The following is a 17,512-nucleotide window of genomic DNA, read 5'->3' as shown; positions in this document are numbered from 1 at the left end:
GACACCTCGTGATCGCATAGGTTGGTGTGCTTCTTCCATGTGGGCTTTGTTGCTTCTGAGCTTGATGGCCGCTTGATTACCTTCAAGCCTTTAAAACCCCAGACACTATACTTTTTGATAGCTGGGCACCATCAGCTTGAAGCATTTATTGATACAGATTGAAGACTACAACATTTAAGATGGATTATACATAAGATGGATCAACATAAAGAAAACAAAAATTCTCACAACTGGACCAATAAGCAACATCCTGATAAAAAGAGAAAATATTGAAATTGTCAAGGATTTCATTTTACTTGGATCCATAATCAATATCCACAGAAGCAACAGTCCAGAAATCAAAACAATGTATTTATGTTGGGCAAATCTGCTGCAAACCACCTACTTATTTTTAAATTTACAGTGTGCTTCTCCTCCCCACAAATGATTTTATTAGGCGATAACCCAGACATCCTATCATTTCATATCAAACATTGTCACATAGTCCTTGATATCAGCTTCCCTTTACCCCCCACTGCCCCCGCCATACCTCCCAGGAACCTTTATGCTAGTTATCATCTTTGTCCTGGGTTTCCTAAACCGAAAAATATAGAAAAACACATAACAGAGAAGAAGGCTGAAAACAATGACAGAATACAACAGAGACCAGGCCCAGGATGAAAAACCACACCGAAAATGTTAACCAGTAGAACAAGCACGAAATGTATCAGAAGGGAGATCACGTGGCAAGGTTTTTACCAGTTCGAGTCAAATTATCATTTTATTTTATTTTTGTTTTTTGGTTTGCATATTTTTACTTGGAAATTTTTTAAACAAAGAAACAAATTTTTAACGGCACTGCATATCATGAGTTTATTATAAAAGAGAGACATGGAGATTATTTACATGATGACAGATTTCAGAACTTCAGTGGAATGGGCAGCTTCACATGATGCCATTTCATCAGTGGTTTACTCTAGTCCAAATACTTCCCAAGAATGTCACCATTTCAAAATAAGAAATAATCCTTATCATCTAGAACTACTTTGGTGCCTCCATATTCAGGGAGAAGCACTTTATCTCCAACTTTCACACTCACTGGTTCAATCTCTCCACCCTTTCCTTTCAAGCCGGACCCAACAGCTACGACTGTGGCTTGCAGGACTTTTCCTTGAGATTATTCTGGAAGCATAATACCTCCTTTGGTTACAGTTTCAGCGGCACTCCTTTCCACCAATACTCGGTCAAAGAGGGGAAGAAACTTTCGAAATGCCTGTCCTGCCATGACACTTGGGTGGCCGCAGCAAGTGCTCCTCTCACGCTGCGCCGCTGCAGGGAGAGACCCGCAAATGGATTCGGAAACACGTGAACAGCCAAATTATCATTTTAATCGACTACAGTCATCTCTCCTGTCCTCTCTGTCTGATCACCAGGTTATCCCCTTTCTTCAATTGTGATCAGAGAACTCACTGGAGGCTTATTCCTTGTGTAGATCCTGCAAATGTATTTTGGGCTTCCACTGTCATCCATAAGCTTCTATACACCAGAATCTCTCACAATTTAAATGTTGACACTAATCTCTCCTTTATATTTGGATTATATAATTTATAATCCTTGGATCACGGATGTTGGTGTGCAAAGACCTGTTTAAAGTGTTCAAAAACCTTACAAATCTGGCTAGATCAGAGGATGTATACTGGCACAGATAGGAAATGGAAACACAGGGAATCCAGGGCGGATGATCCCTTCAGGACCAATGGTGTGAGTGGTGATACCGGGAGGGTAGAAGGAGAGTGGGTAGGAAGGGAAGAACCGATTACAGGGATCTACATATGACCTCCTCCCTCGGGGATGGACAACAGAAAAGTGGGTGAAGGGAGATGTCGGACAGTGTAAGATATGACAAAATAATAATATATGAATTATCAAGGGTTCGTGAGGGAGGGGGAGTGGGGAGGGAGGGGGAAAATGAGCTGATGCCAAGGGTTCAAGTGGAAAGCAAATGTTTTGAGAATGATGAGGGCAACGAATGTACAAATGTGCTTTACACAATTGCTGTATGTATGGATTATGATAATAGATGTATGAGCCCCAAATAAAATGATTTTTAAAATTTTTTTAAAAGTGTTCAAAAGCAAAGACATCTCTGTGATGGCTAAGGTGTGCTTGACCTAAGCCATGGTTCTTTCACTCACCTCATGTGCATGCGAAAGCTGGACAATCCATAAGGAACTCGGAAAAAGAATGGATGCCTTTGGATTATGGTACGGGTGAAGAATATTAAATATATCCTGGACTTTCAGAAGAACAGACAAATCTGTCTTTGAAGAAGTACAACCAGAATGTTTCTGGGAAACCAAGATGGTGAGACTTTGTCTCAAGTGTTGTGGAAATGGTATTACAAGGACCCAGTCCCTAGAGAAAGGGCACCATGCTTGGTCACGTGGAGAGCCAAAAAGAGGAAGCCTCTCAATGCGGTGGATTGACACAGTGGCTGCAGCAATGAACTCAAACATGGCATCCTTGTGATGATGGCATAAGCCGGGCAGTGCCCATTCTGCTGTCATTGTGACTTGGAACTGCCTCAATAGCACCTCCTAAGGGGGTTAGTCCCACCCTTCATAAAACCTACTTACCAGCCTGCCTAACGAAATAGACTAGATTAAGGATCGGTTCTTGTTATGTCTCCTGCCTGCCATCTGCTGTAGATGTTAGTGAAATCACGCAATGCCCGAGAGCAAGAGTTTGAAAGAGAAGAGGGCCTGAGCTGTCAGTAACAGGATAATATCCTTGAGCTGGCCAAGCACTGTTAATTGTATAATCAAGTGATATGATATCAGGGATGATGTCACAAAATTAAAATGCAGCTTACTTTCAGTAGAAACCAAATGATGCACCATAAAGGATTTTGTTATGATAGCTGTGGAATAATGAATGGAAGGTTGTGGAAGAGACAGTTCATGTAGAATAGCTTAATTTAGCATCTTATTCTGAGCACTTAGGATGCTGTTCGTTCAGGGATGGAAAGGAGCAAGCCTCACCCTCTGCCCTCAGGCATCCTGTTTTGGAGAGGAGTTTTATGACAGTTATCTGTGCTGATGATAATAATGACTATATGGCAAACCCTGTGCCTCCAACTGTACTTACATGATTTTGAATCCTGATTTCCATCCTACAAGATAGATATGATTATCACCAATATATAGATGACGATACAATATCTTTGCCCTTGTATGCTAGCATACTGTTTCTCAGCACATTAAAAAAACTTACCAAGGATGGTCTTGAGTCTAACAGACATGGGTATCCAATCTTGGCTTCGTGGGGTCTTGAGGAAATTTCTTAGTTTATTGTTTCTTCATCTGTGAAACAGAGGTCTAATGTTTACCGCAGCTTTCACTTTAAATGTCAAGATCCTCAGAAAGACCTTACCAACCACTTGAATGAATCTCAGTAGTCATTCGAGTCCATCAGCCTATTTTAATTTGGTCATAGATTTTAGCCCTATCTGAAATGATCTTATGTGTTGATTTGTTTACATGAATACTGGTGGCTTGCCCACATACATGTAAGCTTTTTGAGGGCCTATCATAATTCCCACGCTCTGCCCCGAATCTGATCCTGGCACACGGTAGTGTTTGAGTAAGGTAGTGTCACAAGTCTGATGTGAATGGTGAGTTTTCTACCAATTTTCAGTTGCCTTCAAATTGAGCCTGACTCCTGGCTACCCCGGGTGTGTCAATAGAACTGTTCTCCATAGGGTTTTCTATGGTTAGCATTTGGGAAATAGTTTATAGGCCTTTCTCCCGAGATGTCTTGGAGTGCACTTGGACCATCAGCCTCTCTGTTAGCAACTGAGAGGGTTAACTTTTTGTACCACCCAGGGGCATCCTGGGGAGCAGTTTAGCAAGAGGTAATTGGAATAGAAAGGAGAAAAATGCTTGTATTTGTGCTTACTATCCTTGTGACTAATTTTGAATGTGTTTTCTTAAATACAAAAGGGTTAAAAAGCTTTGAATTATATTGCATAGTTACGTCGGAAGTTGTTTGTTTTTAATAAATAATTTTATTGGGGCTTTTACAGCTTTTATAACAATCCATACATCAATTATATCAAGCCCATGTGTACATATGTTGCTGTCATCATTTCTAAAACATTTCTTTCTACTTGAACCCTTGGTATCAGCTCTTCTTCCTCCCCCCTTCCCTCCCCCACCCTCCCGCCCTCGTGAACCCTTGATAATTTATAAATTATTTTTATTTTCACATTTTGCACCGTCTGCTGTCTCCCTTCACCCACGCTTCCATTGTTCGGTTGGGGGTGGGGTTGCCGGGTAGGGGGCGTGTTGTATGGCAATGATAGCAATCGGTTCCCCTTTCTGCCTAGGTCTTAATTTTTATTTATTTTTGCTTTTTCACATGTGGAAGGTTAGAGGTTCATCTTCCAGTGTGGGATGGTCCACACTTCACATCAATGGGGTGTTAGTAGAACCAGCAAGGAGGACACTACCACATATCAACCCTAAAACACCAAAGCCACGGCTGTCAAGCTGATTCCGATTCAGAGAGACCCCACAGGACAGAGTGGGACTGTCCCGTAATGTTACCAAGTGTGTAAACTTTACTGAACTCGTCGGTCATTCCTTTCTATGAAAAAGTGGATGACGACTGTGAACCTTTGATCTTTGGGGTGGTCACCACCAGGGCTCCTCCACTGTGTATGGACACAGAAAACACAATGTCTCATTCTGTCTCAGGCTGTGGGCTAGGTTAGGAGAAAATGTATAACCAGAGCTCAGCCGACCAGCTGCTTGGCCTTTTCCACTTTTCCACAAGCATTTACCTCGGAGTGGGCAGCACGTGGTATGATGTGTTAGCAGGGCATCTCCAGCCAATGCTGACATATGCTTTTGATATTTGTTCCAGGATTCTGAGAAGCGGACACCCCTTCACGTGGCGGCGTTTCTGGGAGACGCAGAGATCATTGAACTCCTGATTCTGTCTGGTAAATAACCGCACTGCTCAAAAGTCAACTGTAGATAACTGTTCACACAGCCTGTTTACTAGATTGACTGCCACAATGAACCCAAAGAAAATGCCTTTGTCGTGCCCGCGGAGTTTATGTGATCAGTGATCCTCTCGGCGTGTGAAAGCTATTGCAAGAAGTCGTGCTAATTGAAGTGGGATGTCACCATGAAAACTTGGCCTCTACGGTGAACACCTCACTCCTGGCTGATGAGTCAGTCCGGCATCGTAGAAAAATGCAAGACCTTTTGATCACTTTCAGTTGTAAAAGAGGAACTTGGCTCCTTAAGGTCTACATGAACACACACGTCTGCTCAGTTATGCTGCTCTGTAATACGATATTTTGTCCGTGGATACATCCCTAAGTCTTAAAAACCTGAACTTCGTCCGGTTGGAAAAGGAACAGGTCAATTTCTCTATAGTAGCCGCTTCGAAGGAGGCAGCGTGAGTGAGATGCCAACCTGGGAGGATAGAAAAGCACGACACGTCTCTGTAGATATTTTACTGCTTCTGAAAAATAATTAGAAATCAACTAAGCGTCCACGTTAAATCTGGCTCGTGTGTACATTGGTGTTAGTGATAGTACCCTCTTAATTTATTTAAAAATATTATTTTTAAAAATCATATTTTAAAGGTACGATTCTATTTAAAAAGCGCCGACCCTTTCAGTACACCTCACCAAACTGGCTCCTGAAGCTGTTTTGCGTGTTCTCCCTGGAGCGTCTGCTCGGCACCTCCCTGGAGTGCATGTGAGCACGTGCGGGCGTCAGTCGTGGGTTGCATGCTGGAAGGCTGCCTTTCTCCCTCCTCCTTTTTGTTTGGGGAGATTCAAGTCTGGAGGAAATGCCGCTGCCCACAGACCATGCAAGAGACCTCTAAGAAGACTGTGCCTGTGTCTGCAGTCGCGAAGGGAGACTGTGGAATTCCGCAGTAAGTTAGGCAAAGGTAGGAGCTGATGCACGCATGCGAGCAGACATGGGGAGAACACTGTGCAGAAGAAACAAGGACCGTGCCTTGATACGACGGGGAGATTCACGGTGCCCTCGTTCGGGCTTTCATGTTTTGAAGGGGGGTTTTGCCCAGGAACACGAGCACTCCTTGTCCCCAAACCTGTGTGCCCTGTGCTCCCGACAGTCACACAGACCCAGCGTGGCTGTCTTGTGCTCTGGAGCACAGGCCTTTCTTCCGGCAGGCTAAAGAGATTTCAGGGCTGTGTTCCAAACAAATGTGTATTGTTTGGTGCCAGCAGAGACTTGGGCCATGAGCCAGGGCATGCCTGGCTCCTGGCCTCAGCGGTTGAGCTTGGCCCCTGGGAGACTGTGGGCAGAGTCAGAGTCAGTGGGGATGTAGATTCTCTGGTATGACTGCTCACAGTCCCCCCCAGCTGGACCCACCACCCAAATGTTGGCTCCTGACCAAACGTTTAAACTCAGTGCAAACTCAGCGGCTTTGCGGGAGAAAGGGGTGGCAGTCTGTTTCCATAAACATGCACAGTCTTGGAAACTCTATGGGGCAGTTCCGCTCCATCCTGTGAGGTCACTATGAGTCGGAAATGATTCGATGGCAACCGGTTTGCTTTTGTTTGGTTTGGGCATGGTTCCACATCACTCTCTGGTGGGTGTGGAGGCCACCAGCCTATCTTTAACTCTGGCTGCTTTTGCAGAGCTGAGGGGGACCGTCTGTTTCATTTATCTTGACCGGTCCACCTGTTTCGTCTTGGAACGACACAGCTGTTAATCTCCAGAGTATAATTTTGGGTTGCAGTTGCTGTGCAATTTCTCCTTAGGCGAAAGGGAAGAAAACCCTTCAGAAGTTTTACTCAGCTATGAAAACTTAGGGACAAAGACAAAGATTTCTACTGCCATCAAGAGTTACAGGCTTGGAAACCCCCAGGGCCGGTGCCACTCTATTCGCTATGGTTGCCATGTGTGGGCAGCGAGTCAATGGCAGCGAGTCTGGCTCTGGTTTGATGGAAACGTAGGCAAACGCTTGCAATGTGCCTGGCTTTCCTTGTCTCTGCAAAGCCCTTTATCCAATTTGTATATAATATTCCTAAAAATATGTCTCTGTAAGCACATGCTGGTTTCATCTCTTAGCTTGCATCTGGAGGCTGACCCTTCAGGGAATCCAACAAAACTATTTTCCAGTCTAATAATGGATGAGGTGCTAATGACTCCCATGTTGACAAAGAATCTGGCCTGCCAGGACAGCCCCTCACAGCTGTGTTCTTCACCGTGGTGTTCTGTCACAGAGCACAGTGTCACCCAAGGCCACCAGGTACCGGCGGCTTCATCTCCAGCGGAACCCAGGTGCCTCTGAGCAGACTGGGAGGACAGGGGTCTTGGGGAGGAAGTCTGGTCTTCCAAATTCCACCTTCTTCTAACATGCTGGCTCTATTTTACCACACCCCGCCCCTCTCTGTCTCTAGCTTCTGTTTGGGAACTGGCCGAGTCAGGATTAAGGCAGAGAGAAGGTCAAGTGCTTCTTAAGTCAGTCTCTGGGAGATGTCTGAGTAAGATCAGTGTAAACCAATCAGTGACTTAGAGTTTAGAAACTAGGGTCCCGCTTTAGGAAGCAGAGCACATAGAGAAATGGCCCTACTGACAGTACCCATTGGGGAAAAATAATTTAAAACCTCTGGGCAGTGGGGTGTGAGAGCCTCGATGGAAGAAAACTCCTCCCTTGAGCATGGGGGTGTTTGGACTGAGTACAGCACATATGTTTATTAGAATTTATGCTGCCAATAAGTGGTATGCCTGCAAAATGATTTCTGGTGATTTTTGCAAAACGGGATGCCTCTTCTCAAGACAAATTGCCTCCAGAGCCAGGGGCAACCGTTCTTTGGAGTCCCTCATGCCTGACAAATAGCCACCCTTTGAAGGTGGGTTTGCTTTTTCTAGCTGGTGGGTGAGGGCGGGTGGAACTAGGTGATGCAGGCTGGAGGCCCCGAACACGGTGTGATCATAGCGGAATGAGTCGTGTTCTTGTGGGTTTGTAAACTGGCTCAGAAGGCCACTCCCAGGACGGTTTGGAAAGTGTCTTGAGCAATCACCACATACTTGGAATGATCGGACACTTTTCCAAGGCAATTGCTTTTAAAGAGGGTGTTCTGTGTGCTGTAATAAGATTTGGTGTCTTTGTTTAAAAAGAAAAGAGAGAGTTAGCTGATCTCATTATATTATCATCATATTTGATATGATCTTTCATTTTCTTGCATTTATTTCAGCCATGAACAGTTAAAATTTGGGTAACTCAAAAACTCCAGTTCACTGCCATCCAGTCCATGCTGGCTCATAGGGCAGAACTTCCCCGTGAGTCTCAGAGGCTGTAACTCTTTATGGGAGTAGATAGCCTCATTTTTCTCCCAAAGAGCGGCTGGTGGGTTCAAACTGCTAACCCTTGGAGCTAGCAGCCCGACACATAACTGCTACACCACCAGCAAAAATATGGATAAAGCCAACCTTAAAAAAAAAATCAATTTCACTCTAGTCTGTAAGATTTTCAGCTACCTGACTCGCTTTCTCACACCACTTCCTTTCCTTCTACTTCTTGCATGAGAACGGAAGTATCGCCCGCCCACTGGAACATAAGCTCCAGGTTCCTTTTACTTCAGACTCTTACGGAAACAAAATGAAGAGGTCCTAAGGATCCAGTGAGGAACATGCTTAATTTCCCATTAGAGTTGCAGCTTGCTAAATTTTGGTTGGGCCTTTGTTTCTGAAAGCCCAGAAGAAGCCACCCCTTGTTTTTCTATGTAAGCTGGCGTCAGATGTCCTAGGGTACCAAAGCACGCGCCTTTAAATCACTGGACTGCAGACCATGTCCTTCGTGCACAGCGGAGCCCGACAGGCAGGTAAATAACGTGAAGCTTCCTTTAGAAAAAAATCAGTTATAAATATTCAATCCAGGGGCCTGACGGCATCTCCGAGCAAGGCAGGTAAACAAGACGCTGACATGTGCCCTGAGGAAGAGGATGAGGAAGCCAGCAGCACGAGATGACACCGAGGAGATGCTGCCGGATCTCTGTCCAGATCGCCTTGGGTTTTGTAATGATAGAATGTCTTTTGGTTTGTTTTCAGGGAAAGAGGCTGCTTTCCTCTGGCATTTCGAGGGGGGTTGCGTAGGGGATGGAGGGCTTACCCGGTGACTGGAAGGAGCCTTTTCCTAGGTTTCTCATGATCTTTGAATTTCTCAAGTGATTCTGAAGCAGACAATGCTGGGGGTGCTGAACGCTGGCTGGTGCAGCTCTGTGAGGCCCAGCATGCTTTGCAACCTCAGTGCCTGTGGGTCCCTGTTTCTCCTTACAAGAATCTTAATCCTAAAACTAAAGATTCCTAGAATCTGCAAGCAATAATTATAGAAATAGCCACAGAAGAAAAATGGGAGAAGTGGGCAAAGACTGAACAAGCGATTCTCTGAAAATGAATTACAAAACGTCAGTTAACACTACAAGATCCCCACCCTCATATTAAAAAGGAAAATACAAAAATCAGATGCCATGCGAAAATGACTCATAATGTCAAGTCTTGGTGGGGGTGTGGGAGACTAAGCAATCTGATACATCGTTGGCAAGTGTGCAAGTCAGCATGCACGGAGGGTTGGCAACATTTATTGAAACTCAAAGCACACATTCCCAATGACCCAGAAATCCGGCCTAGGTAAAAACTTGACGCATCAGCTCAAGGAATTCAGTTATATGTTTACTAGCAAGAAACAATGTAACTATCTCCCAGGAGAGGACATATCTGGAAAATACTGTACATTTCTATGGTGGGATACCTGAAAAGAAATAGACTTGTTCTGTGAGTATCAACATGGAGAGATGTGAAAAAGATATTGAGTAAAACATACCCATTTGGAATGTCAAGACACAATGATGCAATAATGGAAAAATATAGTTACAAAGCGATGCTATGCGTTTTTAAAAGCCATTGTTGTGCAATCTACTAAATATGCAGAAAGAATAATACAATCAATGCTTTTGTACTTGCCACCCAGTTTGATTCACTAGGTTTTCTCTGAGTACACATTTCTGCAACTGAGACATAGAAGCAAAGAGAAAGGTTCACCTGGCTCAGAGTGGTGGTTGTCTTGGAAATGGGGAGAGTCCATGTTTAGTACGATAATCACAGGGACATTAGCGAAATCTGTAATGAGCTACTGGTTCAAAAGGAAGGTGTTTATGCATTACTCACTTGCTCAAAGAATGAAATTTATTGCAAACCTTTTTAGCTTTGGCTTTAGCCAGAGTTTAATTGAGATAGTCATTGTGGATCAGGCTTTCACCCAGAAAGCACCTTTGAAATAAAAGGAGTTGGCATTGAGTTGATTCTAGCTTAAGGAGATCCCACAGGTGGTATAGGAGAACTGTGCTCTAAAGGGTTTTCAGTGACTGTTTTTTGGGAAGTAGGACACCAGGCCTGTTTTCAGGTGCAGTGGTTGTGCATTGGGCCAAGATCTGCATGGTTGGCAGTTTGAAACCACCAGCAGCTCCTGGGAAAAAAGACTGGGTTCTCCACTCTCATGAACAGTCTCAGAAACCCTCCGGGGGTCACCATGAATCAGCATTGACTCAATGACAGTGAGTTTTGTTTTGGTTTTGGGGTGAACTCAAATCTTAAACCTTTTGGTTAGCCCTGAGCAAGATAGCCGTTTGATCTGGGGTAGAAATGTAAATTCTCATCTGGTGGGGGGAGGTGGAGTTTGGGTGAGCAGTCTACCTAGAATGAACCCATTCCAAAACTCTGGTTTGGCCCTTCATGAGGTTTGTCTCTTAATGAGGATTGGGGCTTGAGTTCTCTCTGGTGAGCTGTCTGCCTGGAATTAATGAAAGGAGGATTCGAATAATTTTCTGTTTTATAAGCTAAGCAACAAATTTCCAATGTCTCCACTGTGACAACAAATTACAGTTACCCGGGGGCCTGGAAGGCTTTAAAAATATATGCCTGGTGCCATCTCACAACTATGAAAATCAGAGCCGAGCGTGGGGATGGGCATTCCCTTTTCGTTTTTAGAACTGTTATGTTTTGTTTTTTATAATGAATGTTGTCTATGTTATTTGTCTTTCTTCAGTTAAAGAAAAAAAACAGTGTAAGTTCTGTGATGTGTGATTTCCTTTTATCCAATGTCTTAAATTAAACTTCGAGCTCACTTTGACCCATGAAAAGTCTCCTCCTGCCTCTTTGGCAGACTGCTGGTTTGTGAGCTCAGCTGACCTGGCTGCACAATTAGTCAGCTCCTGCTTCCCTTTGACTCGCGTTCTCAGCCCTGCCTTGCAGATGCTCCCTTTGTGCTTCCCGTGCCTGCAGGCCTTACCTTCTAGCTCCTTGGATGCCTCCCTCCTCTCCTCCCTCGTGAGCACTGTCGTGGCTCATTGTCCACAGACCGAGATGCTGTTCTGGTCAGTTGCAGCCACGTCTACTCCAACTCACGGCGACGTGTGTCCAGCAGAACGGAATGTTGCCCAGTCCTGCGTCCTGTTCGCGGCCGGCGGGATGCCAGAGACCGTTGTTCTGGCTGCTGTGTTTTTGAGTGACTTCGGTCGGGGGATTCATCTTTCCGCCCTGTACTGGACAAGAGTCTGTTGTCCTTTTCATTGGCATTTGGAAGTAGGGCGCTAGGTCTTTCCTCCTAGAATGGCTTAGTCTGGATACACCAACGAAACCTGTCCATTGGGGATGACCAACTGGTCTTTGAAGAGCTTCTAGCATCACAGCAACACACAAGCCACCACAGTGTGACAAACTAACCGACAGGTGATACAGGACTGTTTATTACATCTGCAAGCTTATCACAACTGCCCCCCAACCTTTGGTAGCACGTTCATAAAACTTTTCATCTCTGATCAGAAGAATGAGCCATGCTGAACTCTCAAAAAGGAAACGTGTGTTGCCTCAGAAGGAGAGTGTCCAGCTTTCGATTGTGGGGCACTGTGAGGTGTCCTCGAAGGAGAGCCTCCTTTGCTTTCCCATGAGTCTCTTTGGCCACACTGCCTTTGCTCCATGACGGGACTCAGGTCACAGGGAGTTGAGCACAAGGCACACCTCTGAGTGTGAGCTGTGTGGACATGTGCTTGAGGCTCTCTGCCCCGCTTATAATGTGAGGGAGCTGCCAACAACCCACACCGGCTAAAAGCTCCGTGGAAGCTGGCTTCTTCCTACCAAAAGATCCAGCTGGTTCCACAGAAATATATGGGATTCTTAGAGAAAGTGGATTTCTGCCAATTCCTTGAGGCTATATCAGTTCTCATCAGAACTCAACTTGACAAGATTTGTTTGAAACCGAACTGCTATCCAATCTGCATTCGCTGGAAGGGGTTCACCCTGATCGTTTGCCAAGAAGGATGTGGTGGTATATACATGAGGGGGCTTCAAATGGTGCATGGCCAAGGCCCATTTCTTGTCACTCCTTTTTCATGAATATTTATATGTGTACTTACTGATTAAAAAGAAAAATTTAAAGTCATATATATATATACTTGTGTATATAGATATGAGTATATGTATAAGGGGGCCTTCAAAAAGTTCATGAAAAGAAGGAATGAAACGGGATGAAAAGATACTGGGATTTTCCATGAATTTTTGAAGCCCCCTGTATGTGATAGTGAAAAGCTGTGAGAGTTGAAACTTAACGGACGACCTGTTTTTTTCCAGCCTCACAAACTTTCTCCCTTAAGCAGGGCCTGGTCAAACAACTTTGTGTGGCTCTTTACTAATGGAAAGCATTCTCTGACAGGCTTCCGCATTAAACAGGTTCCATCTTTCAGAAGTTTTACTCTTTGTACATGTATGTAAATATATATATTTACGTGTGTACACATTTACACACACATATATGGTTTTATGTAATACATAAATAAAACCCAAACCCACTGCCATCGCATCAATGCCGACTCATGGGGACCCTCCAGGATGGGGTAGAACCGTCCCTGCGAGTTCCCGAGACGGTAACCATTTATGGGAGTAGATAGCCCCGTCTTTCTCCCGCAGATCCCCCAGGACGCGGTAGAACCGTCCCAAGACGGTAACCATTTATGGGAGTAGAAAGCTCCGAGATGGTAACCATTTATGGGAGTAGAAAGCTCCGAGACTGTAACCATTTATGGGAGTTGAAAGCCCCGTCTTTCCCCCACAGAGCAGCTGGTGGTTTCCACCTGCCAACCCTGGGGATCACAGCCCAGCGTGTAACCACTATACCACCACACACACATATATGTTCCAGAACAATCCTCCATTCTCAGGACCTACATTTCTATAGTTCAGGAGTACCTCTAAAGTACTCTGGGGGCACTTTGGGTCAGCTACTGGGCTGCTAACTTCAAACTCTAGTTCAAACCCACCAGCCACTTGCCCTGGGAGAACGATGACGCTGTCTGTCAGAAACCATACGGAGGGTCCTTCTAAGTCAGAATTGGCTTGATGGCAGTGGGTTGGGTTTTTGGCTTGGAGTACCTCTGACTTCTTTAACTGACCTCAGTCTCTTACCCAAATGAGGGACTGCCATGCAGAGAGAGATGGCCGTTACCCAAATCGGTGACGTTCTTGGTCTTGGCCTGGCCGCTGCATTGTGCTGGTTGTCTCACCCTGTCCAGTGGGCACAGAGCACGTGGGTGATTCACGGAAAATGAAAAGGTAGTGGCGTGCAGGGAAAACGACAGCAGCAGATAGCATGTGATTTAACCTCAGCAGAGCGTTCCTTGACTGCAACGTGCCTCTAACCTGTGCTGTTCGGTTCCAGGGGCCCGTGTCAATGCCAAGGACAACATGTGGCTGACCCCACTGCACCGGGCTGTCGCCTCCAGAAGTGAAGTGAGTGATACCTTTTCTTAATCTAATGCCTCCTGACCCTAGAAAGGGAAGAATTGTTTCTTCAGAATTACAGACCCTCACCGGGGAGCAAAAGGCCTTTATTTTGAATGGAAGCACATTTCCCATGAGCGGCTATTAATTTGGACACCTCCTACCTGTCAGACCTAGTGCCGGAGATGCCTGAAGTAGACCAAGGTAGATCACATGATCCTTGACTTCAGTGAGTTATTAAGTCTGGTCAGAGAGGTGAGTGAGACATGAGCAGGAGGATAGACATGTTGGAGCCCAAGAACATGGCAGTGAATGAATGCGGGCTCAGTGGGATGTAATTGTAGCATGAAGTGCCGTGGAAGCTAGGGATAGGCATGATGTTAGTGGAGGGATCAAATCGCAGAGGACCTAGAATCTTCTGAGCTGGGCACAGTGGAGGAGGGGTACACTGAGATCAGGTTTTAGAAAGACCACTAAGGTGGCAGCATGGAAATGAGTCAGAGGGAAGGGATACCAGGGTGAGATTCCAAGCCCAAAGAGGCCCGAAAAGGTGAAAATATGAAATGAAGGAGGAGTCAATGACTTGAGAGAATATTTGAGTGAGCTTCATAGAGTTGTGAGGTGCCAAAGACACTGAGTGGGTGATCAGAAGGCATAGCAGAAGCAGAGGAGCAGGAGGCAGAGAGCTATGGTAATCCGTGCTCTGTGAGCATGCGGAACTTGGCCAACATGTCACTGGAATGGAAGCTCCATGAGGGTAAGGATCGGTGTTTTGTTTCTGGATATATCTGAAGTCTGAGGCATTGCAAGTGTTCAATGAAGCATTTTTGTTGCAAGATGGAAACTCAGGTGACGACAGCTTATAATTAAGCAATTATCTAAATGAATTCAGAGCTCTGGACAGAGGGCAGATGACTGGAAACCAAGATAAATGGGTCAGCTGGTTCAGGGGGAGTACAAGGGATTCCAATGTGGGTGGGAAGGTGGCAGGAAATGCTAGTGAATTTCAGCCCTGACAAAATGGCCGGAGTGGTGGCCCACCAGCCAGGCATTGAAGAGATTCTAAGCAAGTAGGCTCTTGAAATTCATTGGCTGGATTTTAACTATGTGGCCTTTCCTCTGGGCTACCGGAGAAGGGGGGTTTCTGCAGGTTCCCCTGCGAGGAAGGGTTTACTGAGGCTGAGCACATAGAAGGCATAGAGGTCTGTGGCTGTCTTCAGTGTTACCCCTCCCTTTCTGGCAAATCTGGACATCTCAAAATGTGTTCGGTAGGTGACAGCTTAATGCCCCGCATGTTCCTCTTTGCTGTACGCTTTCAGTAGGTTTTAAGAGGTTGGCTGTATTCCCTTGCAGAGCGGCTCGCTGCAATGAGCGGGTAAATGACCCTAAGCTGCCTGCATCAGACCCTGGGTCATTCAGAATCTTCCTGCCTTCCCACAGACCAAGCTTGCCTGCAGGAATCCTGCCTTCTCTTTTAAGGCCACTTGAGCTTTGCCAAGCTCTCTTTAGTGTCTCTTGGGAAATATGGGCTTGATTTCATATTTTTAACAATAAGGATGCCCTTTTGTTTATGTGTTTGTTTATTATTTGAAATGAACTTGTCACGAAAGAATCAAGTCTGTTGTGTTTCACTTTCCTCCTATCGCCACGCAGCGCAACGTGCCGGCTGATGGGGAGACTCTAGAGCGTTGTTAAGGCGGCGACCCTTTTCTCGCTCTTCAACAAAAGAAATTAACTTCATTTTTAAAAATTGTTAAACATTCTATGTAGTGGCACACCCCAACGATATCACACTAAACTCCCATATACATAGTTCCTTTTTTTCTCTTCTCTCCCTCTCCCATCCCCTTCTCCTCCTCTATCCCTGGCCTTGTGGTGGTCTTTGAAGTCCTACCTTTTGGTGTGAAAACCACTTTTCTTTTCCTTTATAATAACAGTGTCATAAAATATTTATCTTATGAGATTAACTTTGCCAAGCATGGTGTTCTCTAATTTTGTCCATATCTTAAGGTGTTTGACAGACTTGTTTTTAAAGGATACATAATATTTCATTGTATGAATGTAACAGAGTTTATCTATTCTTCTATAGTTGAGGGGTTTTTTTTGGTTCCAACTTTTGGCTATTTATGGAAATTGCTGAAGTAAACACAGGTGTGCATATGTCTGTTTGTGGTTTTGTTCTTGATTTCTTTAGGGCAGCAGTTTTCAACCTGTGGGTCATGACCCCTTTGGGGGTAGAACAACCCTTACACAGAGGTCGCTTAAGACCATTGGAAAGCACCCATTTCCGATGGTCTTAGGAACCAAGACACCACTCCTCTACCTGTCTCCAGGCCGGTCCGCCCAAATGCAGATACGCCCACATACGAGTACCTGGGGTGAAGACTGTTACCTATGCTACACCCTGCTTCAAGACAACATTTCATTGATTTGTCATTAGAAATAAATACTTCACAATATATAATTACATATTTTTTGTGATTAATCACTATGCTTTAATGATGCTCAATTTGTAACAATGAAAATACATCCTGCATATCAGCTATTTATATGATGCTTCATAACAGTAGGAAAATTACAGTTATGAAGTAGCAACTAAAATAATTTTATGGTTGGGGGTCACCACAACATGAGGAACTGTATGAAAGGGTCACAGCATTAGGAAGGTTGAGAACCACTGCTTTAGGGTATATACGAAGTAGAGAGATTGCAGGATCATAAAGTATTTGTATTTATCTTTGTTTAAGGAAGTACCATACTGTTTTCCTTTTTTTTTTTTTAACATTTTATTAGGGGCTCATACAACTGTTTTCCATAATAGTGCACAAGCTTACAATCCTGACAGCATTTTTTTTATCATTTCATTGGGGGCTTGTAGAACTCATATCACAATCCATACATGCATCCATTGTGTCAAGCACATTCGCACATTTGTTGTCATCATCATTTTCAAAACATTTTCTTTCTACTTGAGCCCTTGGTATCAGCTCCTCATTTTTTCCCCTCCCTCCATCACAAACCCTTGATAATTTATTAATTATTATTATTTTTCATGTCTTGCACTGCCCAATGTCTCCCTTCACCCACTTTTCTGTTGTCCTTCCCCCAGGGAGGGTGTTATATATAGATCATTGTGATCGGCTCCACCGTTCTCCCCCCTTCTCACCCTTGCCCTCCTTTTATTGCTACTCTTATTATTGGTCCTGAGGGGGTTATCTGTCCTGGATTCTCTGTGTTTCCAGCTCTTATTTAAACCAGTGTACATCCTCTGGTCTAGCTGTATTTGTAAGGTAGAATTGGGGTCATGGTAGTGGGGGGCAGGAAGCATTAAAGAACTAGAGAAAAGTTGTTTGTTTCGTCGGTGCTGTACTTTACCCGGACTGGTCTCCTCCTTGTGACCCTTCTGTTAGGGGGTGCCTAGTTGCCTACAGATGGACTTTGGGTCTCCACTCTGCACTCCCCCTCATTTACAATGATATGATTTTTTAGTTCTTTGATGCCTGTTACCTTATCTCATTGACACCTCGTGATCACACAGGCTACTGTGCTTCTTCCATGTGGACTTTGTTGCTTCTCAGTTAGATGGTTGCTTGTTTACCTGCAAGCCTTTAAGACCTCAGATGCGCCCACATGGAACAACATATCAACCTGTGTGATCACGGGGTGTCGAACGGATCACTGAAGACAAATGGGTGCATAAGCAAATGTGG

At 44.7% G+C, this 17,512-nt stretch overlaps 1 protein-coding gene across 2 annotated transcripts in view; it reads left to right on the top strand.

Moving 5' to 3' along the window:
• Window positions 1-17,512, top strand: part of ANKRD44 (ankyrin repeat domain 44) — a 225,414-nt gene that overhangs the window by 42,598 nt on the left and 165,304 nt on the right. For both annotated transcript variants that reach the window (XM_045294783.1, XM_045294779.1), the window contains exons 2-3: window positions 4,906-4,984; window positions 13,741-13,811. In XM_045294783.1, the coding sequence (XP_045150718.1) occupies window positions 13,767-13,811 (45 nt within the window). In that variant the 5' untranslated portion in view covers window positions 4,906-4,984; window positions 13,741-13,766. The remainder of the gene's footprint in view (window positions 1-4,905; window positions 4,985-13,740; window positions 13,812-17,512) is intronic.

Source organism: Echinops telfairi, unplaced genomic scaffold (genome assembly GCF_000313985.2).
Source record: "Echinops telfairi isolate 266 unplaced genomic scaffold, ASM31398v2 ScPeMD7_3;HRSCAF=10, whole genome shotgun sequence".
In the NCBI taxonomy this organism is placed as follows: Eukaryota; Metazoa; Chordata; class Mammalia; order Afrosoricida; family Tenrecidae; genus Echinops; species Echinops telfairi.
Note: the sequence above shows the minus strand (reverse complement) of the source record. Positions and strands in the feature narration are given on the sequence as shown.